This window comes from Chenopodium quinoa, unplaced genomic scaffold (assembly GCF_001683475.1).
Source record: "Chenopodium quinoa cultivar QQ74 unplaced genomic scaffold, ASM168347v1, whole genome shotgun sequence".
NCBI lineage: Eukaryota > Viridiplantae > Streptophyta > Magnoliopsida > Caryophyllales > Amaranthaceae > Chenopodium > Chenopodium quinoa.
The window spans coordinates 536,442-556,569 of record NW_018744187.1 but is presented as its reverse complement, the minus strand read 5'-3'; the positions used below and the strand labels follow the sequence as shown (position 1 = coordinate 556,569).

The window sequence follows — 20,128 nt, the reverse complement described above, 5'->3', positions numbered from 1 at the left end:
TTGAAGAGCCGCATGAAGTGATCATCCAAGCCAAAACGTATGAGCCCAAGAGTATATAAAACTTAGAATTTAAAATAAAGAGGCCTCCAAATAACCGAGAAGCTAGTGCTCCCCTTTGATAAAGCCGTCACAAGCATCTCAAAAATAGGTGGCCCCATCATAGGCTAAGGTTGATCGACATTATTATAATAGGCGGCATTAGCAACAAATCACCGTAATCATGAAAGTAGCCGGCATGCTCCACATGTAAAATATCTCGAAGTATCATGGCTATTGAAACCAGTTTTATGAAAAGCTGGGCATTGGCTCCATAGCCCTAAGAGGCGGCAACCAAACCAGCCCCTCAAGAACAAACGGCAGGTAGCCTTTAGCACCTGGCCTCATGGCAGTCGGCCTATGCCCAGCCACGAAGCAGCAGGAGGTGATAACAGCCGGCCACCTCTATGCAATGATAGCCCCTCAATCATTATTATGATTATTATTGCTTAAGGTGCTTAAGGATATTAAGATCGGATGTTTAGTTCGCACTCTATTGGAGACCGTCTCCCTTTGTGGACTATCTCCACTTATTTGCTAGCCAAACAAATATTGCTTAAGGGGCTAAAGACCGGCAGCGTCAATTAAGATCTTCAAACATCATCATCATTGTTAAAGTTCAAGCGGCACTATGGCCCGGTCGGTCGAGTGTTTGGGGCAAAACAACCTCCTAAAATTAGAGTCACGAGCCGCATAAAAACAAGTTTAGCACGACGACCTGTCCCCATTCGAAGAAAGTAGCGTCATCAATCCTCCATGGAAGGGAACTAAGTGATCCATCTACTCTAAACACTTGAAATTATGTCAATACTTGATACTAATTCAGAGGGGCATGCCGCCTGTACCTTTACAGTCGGTTATTCTCCATTGAGTACTTCACTCTATCATCAGAGGGGCATGCCGCTGTATCTCTACAGTCGGCTACTCTCCATTGATTATTTTACTCTATCATCAGAGGGGCATGCCGCTGTACCTCTACAGTCGGCTACTCTCCATTGATTATTTTACTCTATCATCAGAGGGGCATGCCGTCTAGACATATAGTTGGCTATTCTCCATAGAAGAGGGCCGACTGGTTCCAAAACAGACAGCTACTCCACTATACTTAATTCGCCATGAACTACATAAGGCCTATGGCCGAATGATCAGTCCAGGCGCCAAGCCAACTGATCCAATCTTTAAACTAATACGACCTGTCCCAACATCATAGCAGGCGTCCGGCGGCATCCCTCCGGATGAAATTCGTTGCAGAGAGCAGCTCCCTTTTGGGTGGAACATTGCTCTATAAACTAATTACACGGAAGCTATACGACTGTCCTTAAGGGCAACCACGTAGCCGTTTTTGAGACAAGGATAACTCCATCACTAACCAAACCAGTGGTAGCAGTTGACATTTGAGTCGGATGACCGCCTGTATTACTTGGGATAAATGCAGGGGGTACATCTTGAGTTAATAGCTAACAAACATTGGCGAATCAAGGGGTCCAGCCGGCCTCCGCCGCCTGGTACCTCTACTACTCAAGCAGGAGTGACGACGACTGAGTAACACCAACGTTAACTCATAGTCACTCCCTCAAACTTGGTATGGAACCTAAAAGGTTTGAGTAGACCACCTGTTTTTTGGCAAACAGGGGCACTCAAACCACTATTCCTACTAGGTTACCACTCCTCTAGTTAATAGCCAACAAACATTGGCGAATCAAAGGGATCAGCCGGCCTCTGCCGCCGGGTACCTCTACTGCTCAAGATAGAGTGTGACGGAGACTGAGTAACTCCCACGTTAACTTATAGTCACTCTCTCAAACTTAGTATGGAGCCTAAAAGGTATGAGTCGCCCGCCTGTTTTTAGCAAACAGGGGCTTTCAACCACTACTCCTGCTAGGTTAACAACCTTTGAGTTAATAGCCAAGCAAAACTTGGCGAATCAAGGGGACCATGTATCCGGCTTCCGCCGCCTGGTTTCCCTACTACTCAAACAAAATAGGCAGTGATTGAATAACCTCAAGGTTAAACAGTCGCCCTCCTTAGTACAGAACCTAAAAGGTATGAGAGATCCGCCTGTTTTTTTGGCAAACAAGGGCTCTCGACCACTATTCCTACTAGATCTGACAAAAGCTACCGCCCAGGCATAGCTACTCTGGCCAGGCGTCCCGTTCACAGAAACAGACGACCTGTCCCCATCAAACTTGGTGAAATTCACCAAATATTATGAAACCATGCCAAAACATTTTGGCACCACTATTCTTACTAGGTTGGCTATACTTAAAGCTGTCGTCTATAACCTAACAGGTGTAGCTACTTTGGTTGGACGTCCCGTCTGACGCCTGCTTCTATGCAGCCACCAAAGCAAACGACCAGCCATCCCCCAACGAAATAAACTAAGTACCAAACTTAGTATATTGAATCAAAAGAGGACAATGGCCGAATAATGCTAAATGCTTACCCCTTGTGCAATAGTTGACAGTCCACCTGATCAGGGGCTATCTGCATAGTGGGGCAAAGAATCGGCATCTGTCTAGTTCGGCGGCAATCATTATTATGATTGATTAACTTTGAAAATGTCATACCGCCTAAGGTATCAAAATTTTCTAAGTTAATCAAGTCCATCTCCCATTAGAACTAGACAAGATGCCGACCTAGCAAAGCTTCGAGGGTCTAACTTTCAAAAGGAGCAATCCCTCCTGGAAAGAGAAATTACTCCTTCCGAGGGGCAAATGTTTAGGGTAAAAATTACCCATGACAAATGAACCAATCCGGACCTGCCACGTGTCCACCACGTGGGCCAATCAACGTCCGCCACTTGTCACCCTAAGAGGTCCAACATGGACTAATCAGGCCACGCCACGTGGCCTCCCATATGCCAAATAGGCAAAATGGCCACCAAGGCCCAAAGTCCGAGAGAAGCCCAATTTGCCCTGGTTAACCTAAACCTAGGATTGGCACGCTTCTCAAGACTATAAATACTTAATTAATCCTCATTAAAGGGGATTCGGCAATTAATGACTCTCACCTAGAGAAAACCAAAACACATTGATCACTCCTCACCTAGAGGAACCAGATCTTCCAACCTTTACTTTTCCGCACTATTCACTCCTCAAGCAAGTACTAACTTGATCGTCGGAGGCGGAGCTCCTACCACAAGGAGTCTCCGTTTTTTTTTGCAGGTACAGGCGCACGGATCCAGTCTCGAAATTGTAACTTTCCCGCAGGACATCAGAAAACCCCGAAACAGACTCCATGATCTTATCTCTTTTGGTAGTATTATTCACATTTTAAACTTGTTTGTCTAAATAAAGTACATAAAGACCATTTTCAGAATGTGCAATACCATATAAAACATTATCGAGATAAAACGAACATTCATTGTCCTGGAAATTCAAAACCCTTGGCGTCCAACGCCGAAATTGAAATGATGTTTTTGGTAATGTTAGGAACATAATAAACATTATCTAGTTCCAAAACTAGCCCGGTGGGCAAAGACAAACTGAGAGTTCCTATAGGTACAACACCAATTCTGGCTCCATTGCCTACCCGGAGTACAACCTCTCCCTTCTCTAGCCTTCTAGCGTTCCTTAGTCCCTAAGAATTGGAACAAAGGTGTGAGCCACATCCGGTATCTAATACCCATGATGCTAAGCTAGTGAAGTTAAAGTCTATAACGAATATACCTGATTCAAAAGTAATGATTCCGTTCTTCTTATCTTCCTTGAACTTGAGGCAATCTCTCTTCCAATGTCCCTTCTTCTTACAGTAGAAACATTCGGAATCATATTTAGAAGACGCTACCTTCTTTTCTTTGTTATCCTTGGTAGCTTTAGATTTAGGCGGAAAGGTTTTCTTCTTACCCTTCCCCTTAAAGCCTTTCTTCTTATTGCCCGAGAATTTTAACGACTTGCCCTTTTTAATTATGAGAATATCATGCTTCCCCTCATCCTTGAGAGTTTTCTTTGCTTGCTTCAACATACCATGAAGCTCGGTGAGGGTTTTCTCCATGTTATGCATGTTATAGTTCATCTTGAACTGATCATAGCCTTTGTGCAGCGAGTGAAGAATGATGTCAATTGCCATCTCGGTTGAATACCTCGCATCAAGCCTTCCCATGTTCTCAAACAATCCTATCATTTAGAGTACATGTGGGCTGACTGGCTCTCCTTTCTTAAGCTTGCTCTCAAGGATCTGCCTATGGGTTTCAAACCTTTCAGTTTGGGCCTGCTCTTGGAACATATTCTGCAGTTCAGAAATGATCTCAAAAGCTGTCTCCTTTTCAAAGAAAGTCTTTTGAAGCTCGCGAGACATTGTGGCCAACATGATACATTTGACATATCGATTGGCACTTTGCCATCGATTTAGGGCAGCCTGAGTCACCTCCTCATTAGGAGCCTCGGGCATTTCCTCAGTAAGGACATATTCCTTTTGCTCTTGCATGAGAACAATTCGCAAGTTCCTTTGCCAATCAAGAAAATTTGGCCCAATCAACTTCTCCTTGTCGAGAATTGAGCGTAACGAGAATTGGTTTTCTGAGTTATTTGAAGACATGATTCTACAATTGAAAGAATTTGAAATGAAAAACCATTCATAATACTTAAATAAGATTAAATTCATGCATTTTAATTAAATTTATTTAAAACGTCTTATTCACACATTTAAAGTTGTCCCCATTTTGGGTGAGAATAATTCGATTCCAAGATCCAAAGAAACAAAGAGTGGTTAAGCATGCTTTGGCTTGTCTTAACACTCAATCTCCTAAGGTAAGCAACGCTTTGCTAATGGCTCCAAGCCACTCTTGGTTGAATAAATCGTCGCATCTAATGCTCTCTCAACAATTTATTCACTTTGCCACGACATGTTAGGACTCCATTACTCATATTGTTGAGTACAACCAAAACCAACTTGCATACCCGGTATGCCTTACGTTCCTTGGAGAAGTAGTGATGCCTCGCTTTGGCGTAGCCCAACACTACCCTCGTTCGGTTGGTAAGTGTTGTTTTTGAATGACAAGTTTTACTCAATTTTAGGGACCTAGGGTATCTATGTTGGTTGATTTAAGTGAACTTAATTAATCATCACAACATTCGGAATCTTGAACATGCATCGAACATATAATTCATATATAGAGAGAGAGAGAGAGAGAGAGAGAGAGAGAGAGAGAGAGAGAGAGAGAGAGAGAGAGAGAGAGAGAGAGATGCATTTGGCAACTAGCATAACCCCTTGAGATCTTCAAAAGATCTTCATTTGCAACTTCATGGCTTCGTCTTCCAAAACTTGACCAAAATAAATGCAACTACTAGTATCTACGATTAGGACTAATCTAAATATTAAGGTATAAAAATACTCAACGGTTCGCAGACCGTATTTAGATTTACAAAAATACATCACGGATCACAATCCGTATTTTCTATCCTAATCGGGCCCCACTAGTTGCCATTTCATAAAACCTGTGAGAGAGTATACATTCCATTCATCCATTCACTATCTGTGAATGGCCCATGCATTTTACATCAATAAACAAGTAACAACGTATAAACACGCGAGAACTAGTAACTAATCTAGGTGGTTAATCCATTTAACACGCCTAATTAAAACTAGTCAAAGTTGTTTTAACCGGTTATGAAAATAATAAATGAAGCTCCCACTAAATTCCCCATGCAACTTAATTAATCCAATTAATTAAGTCGGTAAACCCAAATATTTGCCAAAATTAAATTTTGCAAATTTCGCTTAAAAAACCGAGGGCTAGCCTCCAAATTTTAATTAAATAAACAAAATAATTAAAATAATTAAAACGATAATTTAAGCAAAAAATTACGTAGTCCAAAATATCTCAGTGCCTAGCACTAAGACTTGGAGTGCTCACACCCCGCACAACCGTTTGATGCTCAATGAATGTGGGAGTGGGTCCGATGTCGCTAAGCGTTACACCGCCCACATCAAAGAACTTTCACGAATCAATAACGTGGCCCTTGATGGCCAAGTTGTACGAACTCATTATTGCACTACATTGCTACGTAAGCAACGTCTACGCATATTACCCTTATTTACATACTAAGCAACGCATAAATTAGCTTTATAAAGCATTGCCTTAAAACCCAGGGTTAATGTGCCAATGATGGGATTGTGCGCATCGTGCTACAAGCACGTAGCACATCCAATCGCACTCCCCGCAACAACAAGCATGCAAACGGGTTGCTTGTGCTCGCACCAGCCACGACCAGCCCAGCGTAGCAGCACCAGCATTCCCTCGCACACACGCACGCACGCATAAGCTAGTTGCCTATGCGCACAGCACTACGCACACACGCACGAGGCGCCCATTAGCCTCGACAGCCTCACGTGGGCTGCGATTAGCTTCTGTTCAAAATGAGAACCCCTCCTATAATGAGAACTAGCCTTTCTCATCCGTCAGATCATAATAAAATCAATGGTTGCGATTAGCTTCTGTCCAAAATGCCTACACAGTACAATACACACCTTCTCGCTCTAACATTTTCTCTCTCTACTCCAGACGTTTACCCTCTAGTTCTTCATAGTTTCATCTAACAAATACTTGATTTGATTTTAATTATGCATTTTCGCACACAAATTTTTGAAATTATTACGCAAAGGTTCGATTTCTCATTTGAATCTGCAAGTTGATTTCATAAGCAAGTATTTTCAAGATACATATGCTGATTTAGGTCCAAAATCGTGGTTTATGAAGCTTCATTATAATTTTCAGGTAAATTTTCGGATTAGATAAGGAATTCTCTCCAAATTTGCAGTTTATGAATCTTGATTGTTTGTTAAATGTGCAGGTTGATCATACCTAACTACCTCTACAATTTGATGATTTTGCTGCAATTTTCTCAACTTTAGAGGTAACTTGTATTTTGATGATTTTGCTGCGCACTAAGTGTTTGACAAAATGCCTCAATGAATTCTACTATTATTTTTTGCAAATTCAAAGTAGATAGAAACCAATTAAAAGTAAATCAATTACATTTTAAAGTAAATTAATTTTGGGTATTGATTTTGTACTTTCTAGATAGATGATCTGTACTTTTTTGAGTGAAATGTAGACTTAATTTGATACTACAAATCTACAATATTAGATATAGCTTAATTTTACAATATATAATATGATACTTTATATTGTTCTTAGTTATTCTTTGTTTGATTCCTTTCTTACGTGTGAGGTTTAAGAGCTTAATAAATTGGGTTCATGTTGATTTTGTTCTGGTTGATGCTTCATGTATGTATTGGTGATGATTTTCTGTGAATGTTGGGGAGTTATTAGCTTTATTGTTTTGTGGCTTATGTTTCTAACTTTGACCATTTTGCATGATTCAAGTGCGGCTCAGGTTGTCCTACAGCCCCATAAAAAGATTGTAAATTTATTAATTGGAAGTGGCTCTTCTCAACTTGGTAAGATCACTATTGTTATTGAGCCACACCCCATTGATATCCTATATCAGAGCCACACCCCATTGATATCCTATATCAACCAAATTTTGTTGATATAATGGCAATCTTGTAATATTTGTGAACTTTTTCTGAATTCCACAACTTCACTAGTGGAATGCTGATGTGGACTCCGTTTGTCCAAATTTTTAATTAAAACTTGTAACGGTACTTATATTGACGGAAAAGTTAACGCCATCTATTCTAATCTATTGAGTTCCCAGATGGATGAGGAGAGAGAATAACAGGTTGCTGCTCGTCATAAGAGGTAAATATGGTTGTCGGCGGTGGATAATCCTGTACCATCGTCGCTCAAACACTCAAATCAAAATGCAACTTCTATTTTCGTCTCAAATCGCAACAGTATTTCGCTTTAAACATGGAGTGCAGGAGAGAGATTATGCAAAATTTCGACATGGAAGTGTAGATCCTTAGACCCGAAATATCAAGGTAAGAAATTATAGCTGAATAAATATGTTATCCCGTACGAATAATCCCTCCAGCAATTTGGGATTTGATTCCTCGAAACCAACAATGTTCAGCGTACGATGAACCACTCTTTTTTTATCATCAAAAATCCGACATTTCCGTCTACACATTAGTGACCATTGTTGCAGACTTGCAGTAGAGAGTAGAGAGAGAATACTCCACTCATTAGTGACCATCGTATTGAGGAGAGAGAAACAAACGTTAACAGCGGTTGACGTCCACCACAAACCAAAACGGAGGACATATAACGGGATATCATTTATATTCCAATCTTGTCTTTACTTTAATGACTGATTAGACGAAAAAGCCCTTATATCAACGCGCTTTGTTGATATAGGATATGAATATGTATTTGCTCATTGTTATTGCTGCTACAAATTCTAAAACTAAGTTAGATATCCTTTAAAGTAGACTAAACTGCTCCAAAAGTTATTAAACAAAGAGCTTCTGGTTGAGGATTTTTTCATAATTTAATTTTCACTTGTTATAGGATTTACGTATTCACTAGAATTTGGTATCATTGTACTGTGTTTACTTCAGCTTGTTATACTTCACAGCCTTCATTAACTGCTGCTTCATGTCTCCTTTTCTTTGTCAAATGAAAATGTACTAATGACAATTTTGATATGAAAAATTCTATCCATGAGCAAAAATGGGTTGTTGCTGTGCTTCTTATAGTTCCTATCTACGCCACTGAGTCAGTAAGTAGTATCCCTCTTAGGTTATGATTTATCTTTCATGATAAAAATTACAGAGGCAGTACCGGAGGAGGGCAGTAGTTTAGTAGTATGTTTTTCTAACTATGATCATTTTAAAAGTAAATTGAAAATTAGTAAAAGTAAACCAATTAGTCTTAAAAGTATGTTTTTCTTTTATGAATTTTGTGCACTTGGAGATTCTTATTTTGTTATTAACTTGAAGCCATCAACTGATTTGGGCATTTGGCTATGGTAGACTAGCCACTCACTGACAATCTCCTAATCTGTTCATAGATAACAGATCAACTGGTAATCCTTCTCAATCCCTTCTTTTTATAACTGTATCAGTGTATATACATATGAGTATACGACTGTAGTTTAGTACGAGTAACATTTTTATTGTGAATAATTTGAATATGTTTTCCCTAAACCTTTTATTCTAACTACTAGCAACTGCAAAATTCCATAACATGATCAAAATCCTTAGTGGTACTCCCACCTGAAATTGACAGTTTGCATTAATTGCAAACTCTGGCTGTCTAATAATTACATTGGAGGGAAAATTCCATCTAATATAACAAATTGCTATAGCCTTACTTGTATACACCTTTCCCTAAACAAGTTTGTGGGAGAAAATCCCACCAACTGTTGGTTCCCTGTCAACGTTTACAATTTCTTATGTTAACAAGGAATAACTCAATAGGAAATGTTCCTTCATAGAACTTATTATCATTATCCCTCTCTATGCTCTCAGTAGGTGAATATAATTTAGTTGGAAGAACTCAGATAGTCTAGGCAAACTAAAGAACCACGAGTCTGAACTTATGTGAGAATATGTTTTCGAGAGTACTTCCCCCCTCTATGTTTAACCTCTCTGCTTGTTGACAACCTTTTCAAGTCTGCATTTAGCAGCAACAACAATAGCAGAAGCCTCAATTGGCTTGCCCTGATCTTTTGGAAAAAGTTCATTCCTAGACCAATTGTCTCTTAAAGTAAATAAAATATAGTCTAAAATTAATAAAAAAACACTTAAAAGTAAACCTATTAGCTCAAGTGGTAGAGCATTATGCGGATGCATAAAGGTGTAGGTTCGAATCCTATATAGGTTATTTCAAAAAGTAAATAATAAACACTCTAAAGTAATTCAAAATATTTGAAAAGTAAATTAAATTAACTCTAAGATATACAAACAAACTAAAGGTTGTTTTTGATGATGTTTGTAACATGAGGTTAACTCAATCCTATAGTGGACACATTTGCTCTCATTACTATCGGTCAAATGGTACTTTGAAGTGAATTTCATATTTATCTCAAAATTTGATACAAAATAATAAAAAGTAAATCGATTTATTCCAAAAGTGAATAAAAAATGTCTCAAAAGTAAATAGAAAAACTAAAAAGTACGAGTAAATCAAAATACCTCAGAAAAAAAAAATCAAAAGTAGATTAAAATATCTCTAAAGTAAATCATATTTACACAAAAGTAAACAAAAAAAGCTAAAAAGTAAATAAGAATATTATAACAGTTGATTAAAAAAATTAACTCAAAATAAATACAAATATCTCAAAAGTGTCTCTACTATAGAATGATTTATTAAAAGAGCCTACGTGGGATTCAAACTCACATTTTTTGTGCACATGCACAATGCTCTACCAATTGAGCTAGTAGGATATTTTAGGATAAGGATAGTAATTCAATGCCAAACAACAATAAAGTTGTTCAATGTTCCTATCTTCATAGCCTGACATACAAATTAGCCTCAATAGTTTTCTGCCAAGAGGTTCTTAACATGTTTAATATTCAAGCTGAACTATAAGTGATAGACCATAGACCAAACAGGAAAAAGAATTGTCTCTGATGTTTCCTTTCTTGTGGCCAAAAAAGAGTATTCTAGGCTGCACCGGCGAGTTTAGCCGCAAATTTGGGTTTACTAGTATCTAATTCTAATTCCCACAAGGGAGAAACTAGCTATACTATATTTATTCAAGGTTATCACTTAAACAATCTTATATACTACCTCCGTTAATTGTTTTATGCAACTTTGAGGGGGTTTTCGGTTACCAATGCAAAATTTGAGGGGTATAGATTAAGGGTTGATTTGTAAAAGTAATTAAAGTTGGGAGGAGAGATAATGGTAGGCCACCCCCATGTGTGTTGGTGGGGAAATCAGTCCCTTTTAGAGGGAATCAATTACCCATCGAAATTTTCTGCCAAAATTTAAAAGGTTTGAATTTTTGGGTGGGATTTGAATTCCGTCCAACAGATTTAAAAATAAAAAAACACCTTGTCATTCAAATTTCATTAGAGGTTCCACATTCCATTCATTGTTTTAGAGGCTTATAAATACTAGCCCCCAACTACCAAAAGCCATTAAATGTTCCCCCATTAATTACAAACATTCTGTTTTCCAAATCATGAAAGTGTTTGCCAAAAGTTAGCACTAAGCACCCTAAATTAGCCCATAATTAGTCAAAAAATTTAATTAGTGCTGCACAAAATCTTCACATAAATCCGTCATCATCATTGCTTTATCTACACAAAAGGAAGGGCTGCTTCATCTCCTCAAAAACCATCATCAGCTAGCCCATCAACAGCAACAGCAATCTGCAAACACACAAGGACAAAACCAGCCATGGCAGAGTTTGATGAATCTATGTTTTATGATTTTGACCACTTATTGACAGAGGAAGAGTTGGCAGAATTATACTTTGATGTAGAGGAGGAGATGCAAGATGAAGACATAGAGCAATACGACTCTGAAAATGAAAATATGCAGCAAGAGGATGATACAGAAATTGGGACTCATGTATTAGAACCAGAACCTGAAGTTCAGGGCATGCAAGATGACCAACAAGGCACTCAGAGCATTAACAGGAAACAACTAACAATGCAACAAAGAAGATAGATTGTTGATGCAATGTTGTGCAAAATGCAAGATGGTAATTTGCCAAGAGGTTATAAAGTGGGACTTTCAGTTCAATTCCATGTTCACAAATCAACAATCACAAGGATATTCACTGACATTAAAAAAAAAAGATGTCTCAAGGAAATTTAATTGATGTCAGGTCTAAGAAAATAGGCAGAACAGGTCCAAAACCAAGGGAATTCACAGATGAATTTCTACAGTCAGTGCCCCTTCATTTAAGGCAGACTGAAAGGTCTTATGCATCAGCACTGAAGATATCTGATGTCACTCTTCATTATTTGAAGAAAAAGGGGAGGCTGAGAACACATACTGCAAGTAACAAGCCAGCACTTTCATCTGACCATAAAGTAGCAAGAATGAAGTGGGTTCTATCTCATATTAATCCTGTCTTAGGAAATGAGGACCCAACATTTGAAGATATGGACATAGTAATACACATTGATGAGAAATGGTTCTACTTGAACCCAGACAAGAGGAGATTTTATCTCCTTCCAAGTGAAGAAGATCCATACATGGCACAACAATCAAGAAGGTTTAAGTTAAAGGCCATGTTCATGGCACTAATTGGGAAGCCACTTTATGGGCCTAATGGGGAACTCATTCATGATGGGAAATATGGAATATTTCCTTTTACAGTTCAAGAGAGGGCTAAGAAATCAAGTAAAAACAGAGCAGCAGGAACAATGGTCACAAAGGCACTCCAAAATGTAAACAGAGAAGTTATTAGAGAAGTGTTGCTCAACAAAGTTATACCAGCTATAATTGCTAAGTGGCCTGAAAGTCAACCTAAGAATGTAATCATTCAGTGGGATAATGCAAGACCACATCAAATACCAACAGATGATGAGTTTATTGCAGCAGCAACAACAAATGGATTCAACATACATTTTGTCTTCCAGCCAGCACAATCACCAGATTTAAATGTGTTGGATTTAGGATTGTTTAGGTCTATTCAATCTTTATAGTACCAGTCCTTTCCCAAAAATCTAGATGAACTTGTTGAGAAAGTTATTGACTCATATAACACCTTCAAACCAGAAGTGAACAAGTACATTTGGGTCACTTTACAGAGATGCATGATCAAGATACTGAAAGCACAAAGAGGTAACAAGTACAAAATCCCACACATGAACAAGAAAAAGCTAGAAAATCTGGGAACTCTGCCAAATGTTGTGCAGGTTTAGAAGGAAGTAGTAATTGAGGCTGTGGAGTATCTAAACACAATGTTTAGGCCAGCACCTCAAGGTAATCATGATGCAGAGGAGGACATGGAGGTGGATGCAGACTAAGTCAAGGAAAGAAACAGACTTAGAACATCAACATGTACTGCCACACATAACCATCTACAGTGTGTAGTTCTTTTTTAGGTCATTTAATTTTATTAGTCTTGTTTATGACTAGGTGGTTAGGTGTATTTTGTTTTGTATAATGTGATAGACCACTAAGGCAGTGATATGTTAGTTCTTCTATAATAGGCTTTTTGTAGCCACATTTTGTATAATGTGATAGTTGGAGCAAATTACTTGTTCAATTTGTAATTCAATGGAGTCCCTTCATCATATGGACTTCAATTAAACAAGGTACTCAGACAATATTGGGACTCCCTACTGAGTAATACACAAGCAGCAAAGGGGACTCAAACATGTACCACTGTTCTCTACACAATTGATCGTTGAGAACAAGACATAAAAATCAGAAGTTTACCACAAAAAATCAGTAACTAGGTAGCATCATCATTCATCAATCAAATTCCCTGTTCAAGCCATAAGTAATTCATGCCAAATAAACCAACAAAAACAATTGTCCAAACAATCAACCAACATCATAAATAACCAAAAATATACATACTCCACCCACAATATAGCCAACACAACAGTAGAGACCAGCATCATCAGCAGACCACCATCAACAGTAAGGTAATCAACTAACCATCAACACAGGACAATCCAAAAACATAACTAGGGTAAACAAATTTCCAATACTTTTCAGAGTAGAGAAGAGCAACCAATTAACCAACAACAATTACCCATATACAATTAACCAACAACAACAACAATTAACCATATTCAATTAACCAACAACAACAATTAACCAGTCCAAACAATCAACCAACAACAATTAACCACTCCAAACAATCCACCAACAACATAAATAACAAGCCCAAACAATCCACCAACATCACAAATAACCCAAAAAATCCGCCAACATCATCAGGTTCAATTAACCAACAACAACAATTAATCATGTTCAAACCAATTACCCACCACATAATCACAACTAAATAACCAATATAGCATAGAATCAAGTAAGAGGGACTCATAAATTTAAAATTAAGAAATTAGGGTTAGGAATCGTTACGAGAGCAGTTAATCGGAGGGTTGAACCCTAGGGTTTAGCCGCCTCACAGAGCAGTGCACAACAGGGACAGAACTAGAGTCAGATTCCGGTTCAAGGGACAGAGGTGGCTCATCAGCCTCCTCATCAGATGAAAGGACGATGAGTTCCTCATCAGGAAGCCCACGCATCCTTCTCAACGCTACACGCGCCGCCTTCCGAGTAGCACGCACCTTAAAGGGAGGCCTTTCCCTCTTAGATCTAGGTTTTTTTGGAGGAGCCGCACTCCCCTCTCTCCAGTTTCCGCCACCATTTCCACCGGAATATCAGAAAAATCAAGGGACTTCCTACGGGACTCACCCTCTCCTTCCTCCCTCTTTTTTTTTTTCTTCCTCATCAACTCTTTTCAGTACTTGACCCAGAGCCTGATAGGTGTATAACGTACAATAGGGACCCGTTTCGCTGGACTCGTAGAAAGCACGAGGGAAGGGTGAACAAGTCTCAAAGCAGTGTATGAGATGCTGGATCAAGTTCTCTTCACCCTTTTCGTCTGTGGCCATGTAAGCATCTTTCAACGGATCAAGGTTAATCATGGTTGACAGGGGACATGTGGTTGAAAAAGAGAGAAGGAGAGAAGTTTAGATCTGGAGAGAGGAAGTGGGAAATCAAAGAAGAAGAGGAGAGAGAAAACCCCAAATGATGAATTAGGGTTCATCTGTAGAAATATCCAGAAGAAATAGAGGAGGCAAATCATCGTAATTAATTTTAGGTGGGTGGGGATGTGAGTGAATGAAAAGGTTGGTGGGAATTGGGGTAATGAATGGAGGGAGTCATTAGTTTAGGGAATCTGATTAGATTAGAGTAGATGTAAGGTTAGTGTAATTAAGTTAGACTAAGGGTAACAATTATAAAATAAAAAGGGCTAAGTAAGGGTAAATCAGTAATTTCCACCTTTTTTTTTTACTAAAAATAGTAAGAAAATGGAAAGTTGCACATAACTCCGATCATCCCGAAATGGAAAAAGTCACACAAAACAATTAACGGAGGTAGTATATGACCAGGTTATAATGAGAATCAATTCTATAATAGGAACTAAAAACTCATTACAACCGTTAGATTAAAAAAATAATGAATGGATAAGATCATTTTAATATTTAGAGATCACCCAATTTACCTCTCTCCCAATTCTCTATCCTCTAATCCTCTCTCCTCCATTGAAGCCACTGCTCTATATCCTCCATCAAAGCGGCTTTTGAGGTTTCACTTCTCCATTGAAGTAACTTTCAAGCTTTATTTACTCCATTGAAGCAACTTCCGAGGTACGATTTTTTTCTTGTCGTCGTTTTTAAATCACTAAATTTCTATATCTATATATGGTTTATCGTTAATCTATTGTCAGTATTGTGAATTTAGGGTTGATAATAGTGAACTTCGAATTATGATTATAATTTATGAGGTTGTGAACATGTAAACGATCATAAATTAACTTGAAATCCATTCATATAAAGCTTAATATTTTTCTAGGTTTATAAAAATTTTGAGCCCTATTTTTTTTATTGATATTTAATTTTTTTTTTTCAAATTAGATTGGATTTTGCTGCAAATTATGTTTGGAATTTTTTGATATTTTTTTATGAATTTGTTCAAATCATGAAAAATTTTGCAAACTAATTTGATTTGAGATATTTCAAACAATTCATTAACCTCCTTGTCTGTTTTTGTTGGAATTATGATAGTTACTTATTTTGATGCTCAATGAGGCCAACTTAGTTAGTCATTATCAATTTTCAGGTCTGTAATTTGGTGAGAATTATTCATACCTCTTGCTTACAAACATAGTGAATATGAATTGTTAGTGCTTCTTGTTATGTTTAAAAGTAATTAGAAATTAGTAAAAGTAAAATAATTAGTCTCATAAGTAAATAGAAAATTTGTGCTAATTGGTGCTAAAGGATTTTGGTGTGAAAGTTGAGGATGTGATCAATAAGGCTATGAATTTGGTCGGTGAATATGAAAAATTTAATGTGGTTGCTGCACCTCAACTGCTGGTACTAGCAAGACTTGGCACCTCCCTAACTTTGGCTTCTATAAAATTGATCAGTGCCATTTATGGAACCTTTAAGCTATGTTTTCTTTATATTTTTATGCTTGTTTTTAGTCGTTTATGTCGCGTTTTTAGGGAATAATGATCGATTTGCGTGTTTGTGTGTTAGTTTAGAGAAATGCGTGCTTTTAATGGTTTTGTTATTATTTTATTCATTTCTAGGCTTTTTCTCTCGCTTCTCTGTTTCTTTGTCTTGGTTTGCAGGTATGTCGAGTTCCTGCGGATTTAATAATCAAGGAGGGAGCTCAATTGCATTTAAGGAATTTAACGGAGCCAAGTTAGGGAAGCCAAGCACGCAAGTCAAGACAATCCAAGCAAGCTCCAAAAGCTCGATTTCCGAGGTGGCGATCCTGAGCGTCAAGGAAGCGAGCCGAGTGCCTAGAAGTGCAGCAGCCCGAGCTCCCTTGCGCGCAGCATGAGCAGCAACGCACCAACAGCTCGGGCGCGCAACCAGCCGCGCAGCAACACAACCGCGGGCTGGCCGCGGGCACGGGTGGCTGTTGCACAGTTTCTCTCGATTTGATGCAGGAACTTCCCGAGTGCAGGTCGCGGGCACCCTGAGGGCGCGGGCCTAGCCCTGCGGGCGCGAGTTTAGGGGTTTTCTCCTCGGCGGGCCCGAGTTTCTGGGTTTTACTTGGATTTCTTTTATATTCTCCTTTTGTATATATAGTGTACGACCTTCTTTATTCTTCATACATGAAATACTTTAGTTTAGAATAGTTTCTCTCTCCTCTAAGGAGGATTAGGGTGGATTAGGAGTTCCTCTCTCTAGATTAGGAGTAGTTTTAGAGAGAGAAAGTGAAAGATTTCAATGGTGATTGAGAGATTGAAGATACAAGGGTGACAATCGTGTTGAAGATCCTCTCTATTATCAATGAGCATTCTTAACTCTATTTCACCTTATTGTTTTGTTTAATTTCATGTTTGCTTGGTGTAAATTTGATGTTTGATGCTTGATTAGTGTAGTTGTTCTTGATATATTGTTGATTCTTGATTTCTTTATTTGTTTGTTGATAGATGATGATATTTGAATATTTGTTGGCTAGGAATTGGGTGAAACTTGTATGATTGATTAATTGTTATTAATTTGGGAATCGTGTTGATTGATTGTTGAGATTAAAATGATTAGTGAAGGTTTGAACATTACCGTTCCTTTGGGTTCGACCCTTGACTTGCCTCTATATTCGTATTTAGGTTTGTTAAGTGTTTATAAATTTAGTTTGACCGAGGGAAGATTAGATAACGAACTAGTTTTCCTCTCGTCAAAATGGCACCGTTGCCGGGGAACGGTGTCAATGTTTGAGTGTTTTTTATTGCTCGAGTCTAGGTCTTTGTGTATACCTTTCTTTTATTTGATTTTTTTTTTTGTTTTGTAAAAAAAAAAAATGGCATGTCTATCATTTCCTCAATATAGCAATGAGCCTTTTGGTGAATATTTCAATACTTGAGGGATTTTTGGACTATAATTGTTGTAATATTTGGGAGGCTTGTGAGATTTGTTATTTTGGTTTGAAAGAGCAAAACTAGGGATGAAGTTGAATGTATGCAAGGTGAATTTAGAGCATTGTCAACTAATGATGTTTGGGATTTTTATGTTTGGTTTGCTAGGGATGTTTATGATAGGGGTAATCATGAGTCTAATATTGATATGCAATGTCTTGATTCTTCTAATATTAGCATGAATTCCCAGGATTTGTCACATGAGCCCTTAAGTGAACCTAGAACACATGATTTCAACTTTATTTATCCTTTTGTTCATGATGATGAAGTGCATGCTCAAGTTGATGCTACTGGTGTGTTTCAATATTATTCATTATTTATAGTGCGTTCTTGTGATGTGCTTCATTCCCTTAATGATGAATCTCATGTGTTTGATTGTGCCCCCACTCCCCAATGTGATTTATATGCTCATGACCTTAATGTTGATTCTTCCAATCTTGGTTGTACTTCTTCCTCTCTTGTTGAGCCTCAACCTTCTACATCTTTTAAATCTCTTGTTGATATATTTGAGTCTCAAATTAGGCACATTGAGCTTGATAACGACCTTGGGCCTAGTAAGGAGATGATTCTTAATTCTATGAGAGGTCAATTAGAGATAATGAAAAAGAATGAGGAGCGTATTGAGGGGGAAAAAAGAAGTGGAGAAGAGTTAGAAAGCTAATTGTCATCCTTGATGCTTGTTTGTGAAAAATCCCAATTTAATGTGTGTGTTGAGGATGATGATGATGATTTTGAGCAACCAAGATTGTGTGAGGATCCCATTGGTGAGCATTTGAGTGATGGTGAAGGAGTTGAGAATGAAGAGAGTGTTGATTTTGATAACCTCAACCCTACTTCCCATCTTGATGAGTCTCTTATGCATGATTGTGATTCTTCTATCCATGAGTATTTGGACTCAATTGAGGTTATGACCAATGTGTTCTTTGAGTGTCAAATGAAAACCCATAGCCTTTTGAGTGAGTTCATTAAGAATGCTTCATGGGAGAGAGATGAGTTTAAAATGAATTTGCATCCACTCATGCATGGCTTTGAGATTTTAGGCTTTAAGGAAGTTGAGGGAGTTGTTGTTCATGGTTGTAGTGAAAGGGGATTATGTAGTTCCTCTTGGAAGTTGGATATTTGAGGGAGATGATGCTCATGAGTGTTCTTGTTTTGTGGATTCTATGATTGATTTTCATGCTCTTATTGGTGATTTGAGGCATGGTGGAGAGGAAGAGTTCATTTGTTAGACCATAGCCCCTATTTCCTCCTCTCATGTCCCTTTTTCAAGCAATTTCAACCACATCCCCTACACTCCTATATCCCTCCCTTCCTTTGTTGATGAGCCTATTGGGGATCCCCTTGCCTATGATGATTTTCATGTCCCTCATTTGTCTTCTATTGAGGAAAAGGGTGATGTAGCCACCCAAAAATATTTTGAGGAGAGTTTGCCTTCTTCTTCTTCTTCTTTTTCATTTTCTTATTTTGTTGAATTTTCTTTTGATTCTTCTTCGTTTTCTTGGCATCTCTCTCCTCATTTGCGTGCACTATCCTTGTTGCACGTACTCTTCCCGTCATTTGCCTACCTCTTATCATATGAAATGTGTAGTAGTGCATTTGACAAGCTCTTGTGTACGTTGAATTATTATTTTCTAGAGCGGTCAAGCTTGGACCTTAAGCAAGCCTTTCTCGGGAAGTAACCCGTGTTTTATTTCTTTCATTTTCTTTTCATTTTAGAATAGATTTTCTCTCATGGAAATGTTTGTGTGCCTTTTTCTAGGTACATGACTTGAAGATATATTTTGGTGCATTAGTTTGAATCAAGAATCAAGGAAGATTGACTCCTATTTTGCTGCATATAGAAAGCAAGTTTCAATTCTTGAGAAAATTAGTTTTGAAAAGGTTAAGTTGGGTCATTTGCGGGTATTTACACCCACCTAAATCCGGTAATATATTTCCTTGCTCTCTATATCTAATGGTTGATGCCTTGTTGGACATGTGTTGGTATTGCTGGATTAATCTCCTTGTTTTCCCCTCCCATGGATTATTTGATTTATGTTTGAGTGTAATGTCTCATTCAAGCTTGGGGGAGGGTATTCTATCATGTGTTGGTGGGATGTTGATTTATATATGCCATGCACCTTTGTATATGCATTTCCATGTTCTATATTTTGAAAAATCCCAAATAGATTTTTGTTACTATCAAGGCAAATTTGCAATGTATCTTTGTTTTGTTCTTGCTTTGGACATAATACTTTTGGACTCGTATAGTTGAATTCTTTTCTTCTTAAATGGTAACGGTGTGCACGGTTTGAGAGTACGCTTGGTTGATTCTAGGATAAATCATGCTCAGGTAGTTGGTTAGTACTAGTGGGACCATGAAACCGGATTCTACTTGTTTGTGGCATGATGGACGTAGTTGCTTCTTATAGTCGAATTGACACCAATACTGAGTTTTTGCTACATCCATGTGAGTTTCATTTTTTTCAAGCCTTCAACATATATTTGCATGAGCGGCATGGATCATTGACTATTGCGGACCTAATCTAGAATCTTGACTCATAATTTTCAAACTCAAGACCGAGACATTTATGGAGGACAAAGACATCTTTTCGGGGTGATAA

The 20,128-nt window shown here is 38.1% G+C and overlaps 1 protein-coding gene and 1 long non-coding RNA gene across 3 annotated transcripts; both read left to right on the top strand.

The window, feature by feature from the left end:
• The first annotated feature begins 6,483 nt into the window (after positions 1-6,483).
• Positions 6,484-8,624, top strand: LOC110694015. 2 transcript variants are annotated; one of them, XR_002505717.1, is made up of 3 exons: positions 6,484-6,751; positions 6,828-6,890; positions 7,364-8,624. It is a non-coding gene; the product is annotated as an uncharacterized LOC110694015 (long non-coding RNA). The 2 variants fall into 2 exon arrangements; XR_002505716.1 differs by lacking the exon at positions 7,364-8,624 and having other exon boundaries at positions 6,828-7,173.
• Positions 8,625-11,697: 3,073 nt separating this feature from the next.
• On the top strand, positions 11,698-12,552 carry LOC110694002. The gene has a single exon (XM_021871163.1). It carries the CDS (start codon positions 11,698-11,700, stop codon positions 12,550-12,552), a length of 855 nt encoding a protein of 284 aa, XP_021726855.1.
• The last annotated feature ends 7,576 nt before the right edge of the window (positions 12,553-20,128 follow it).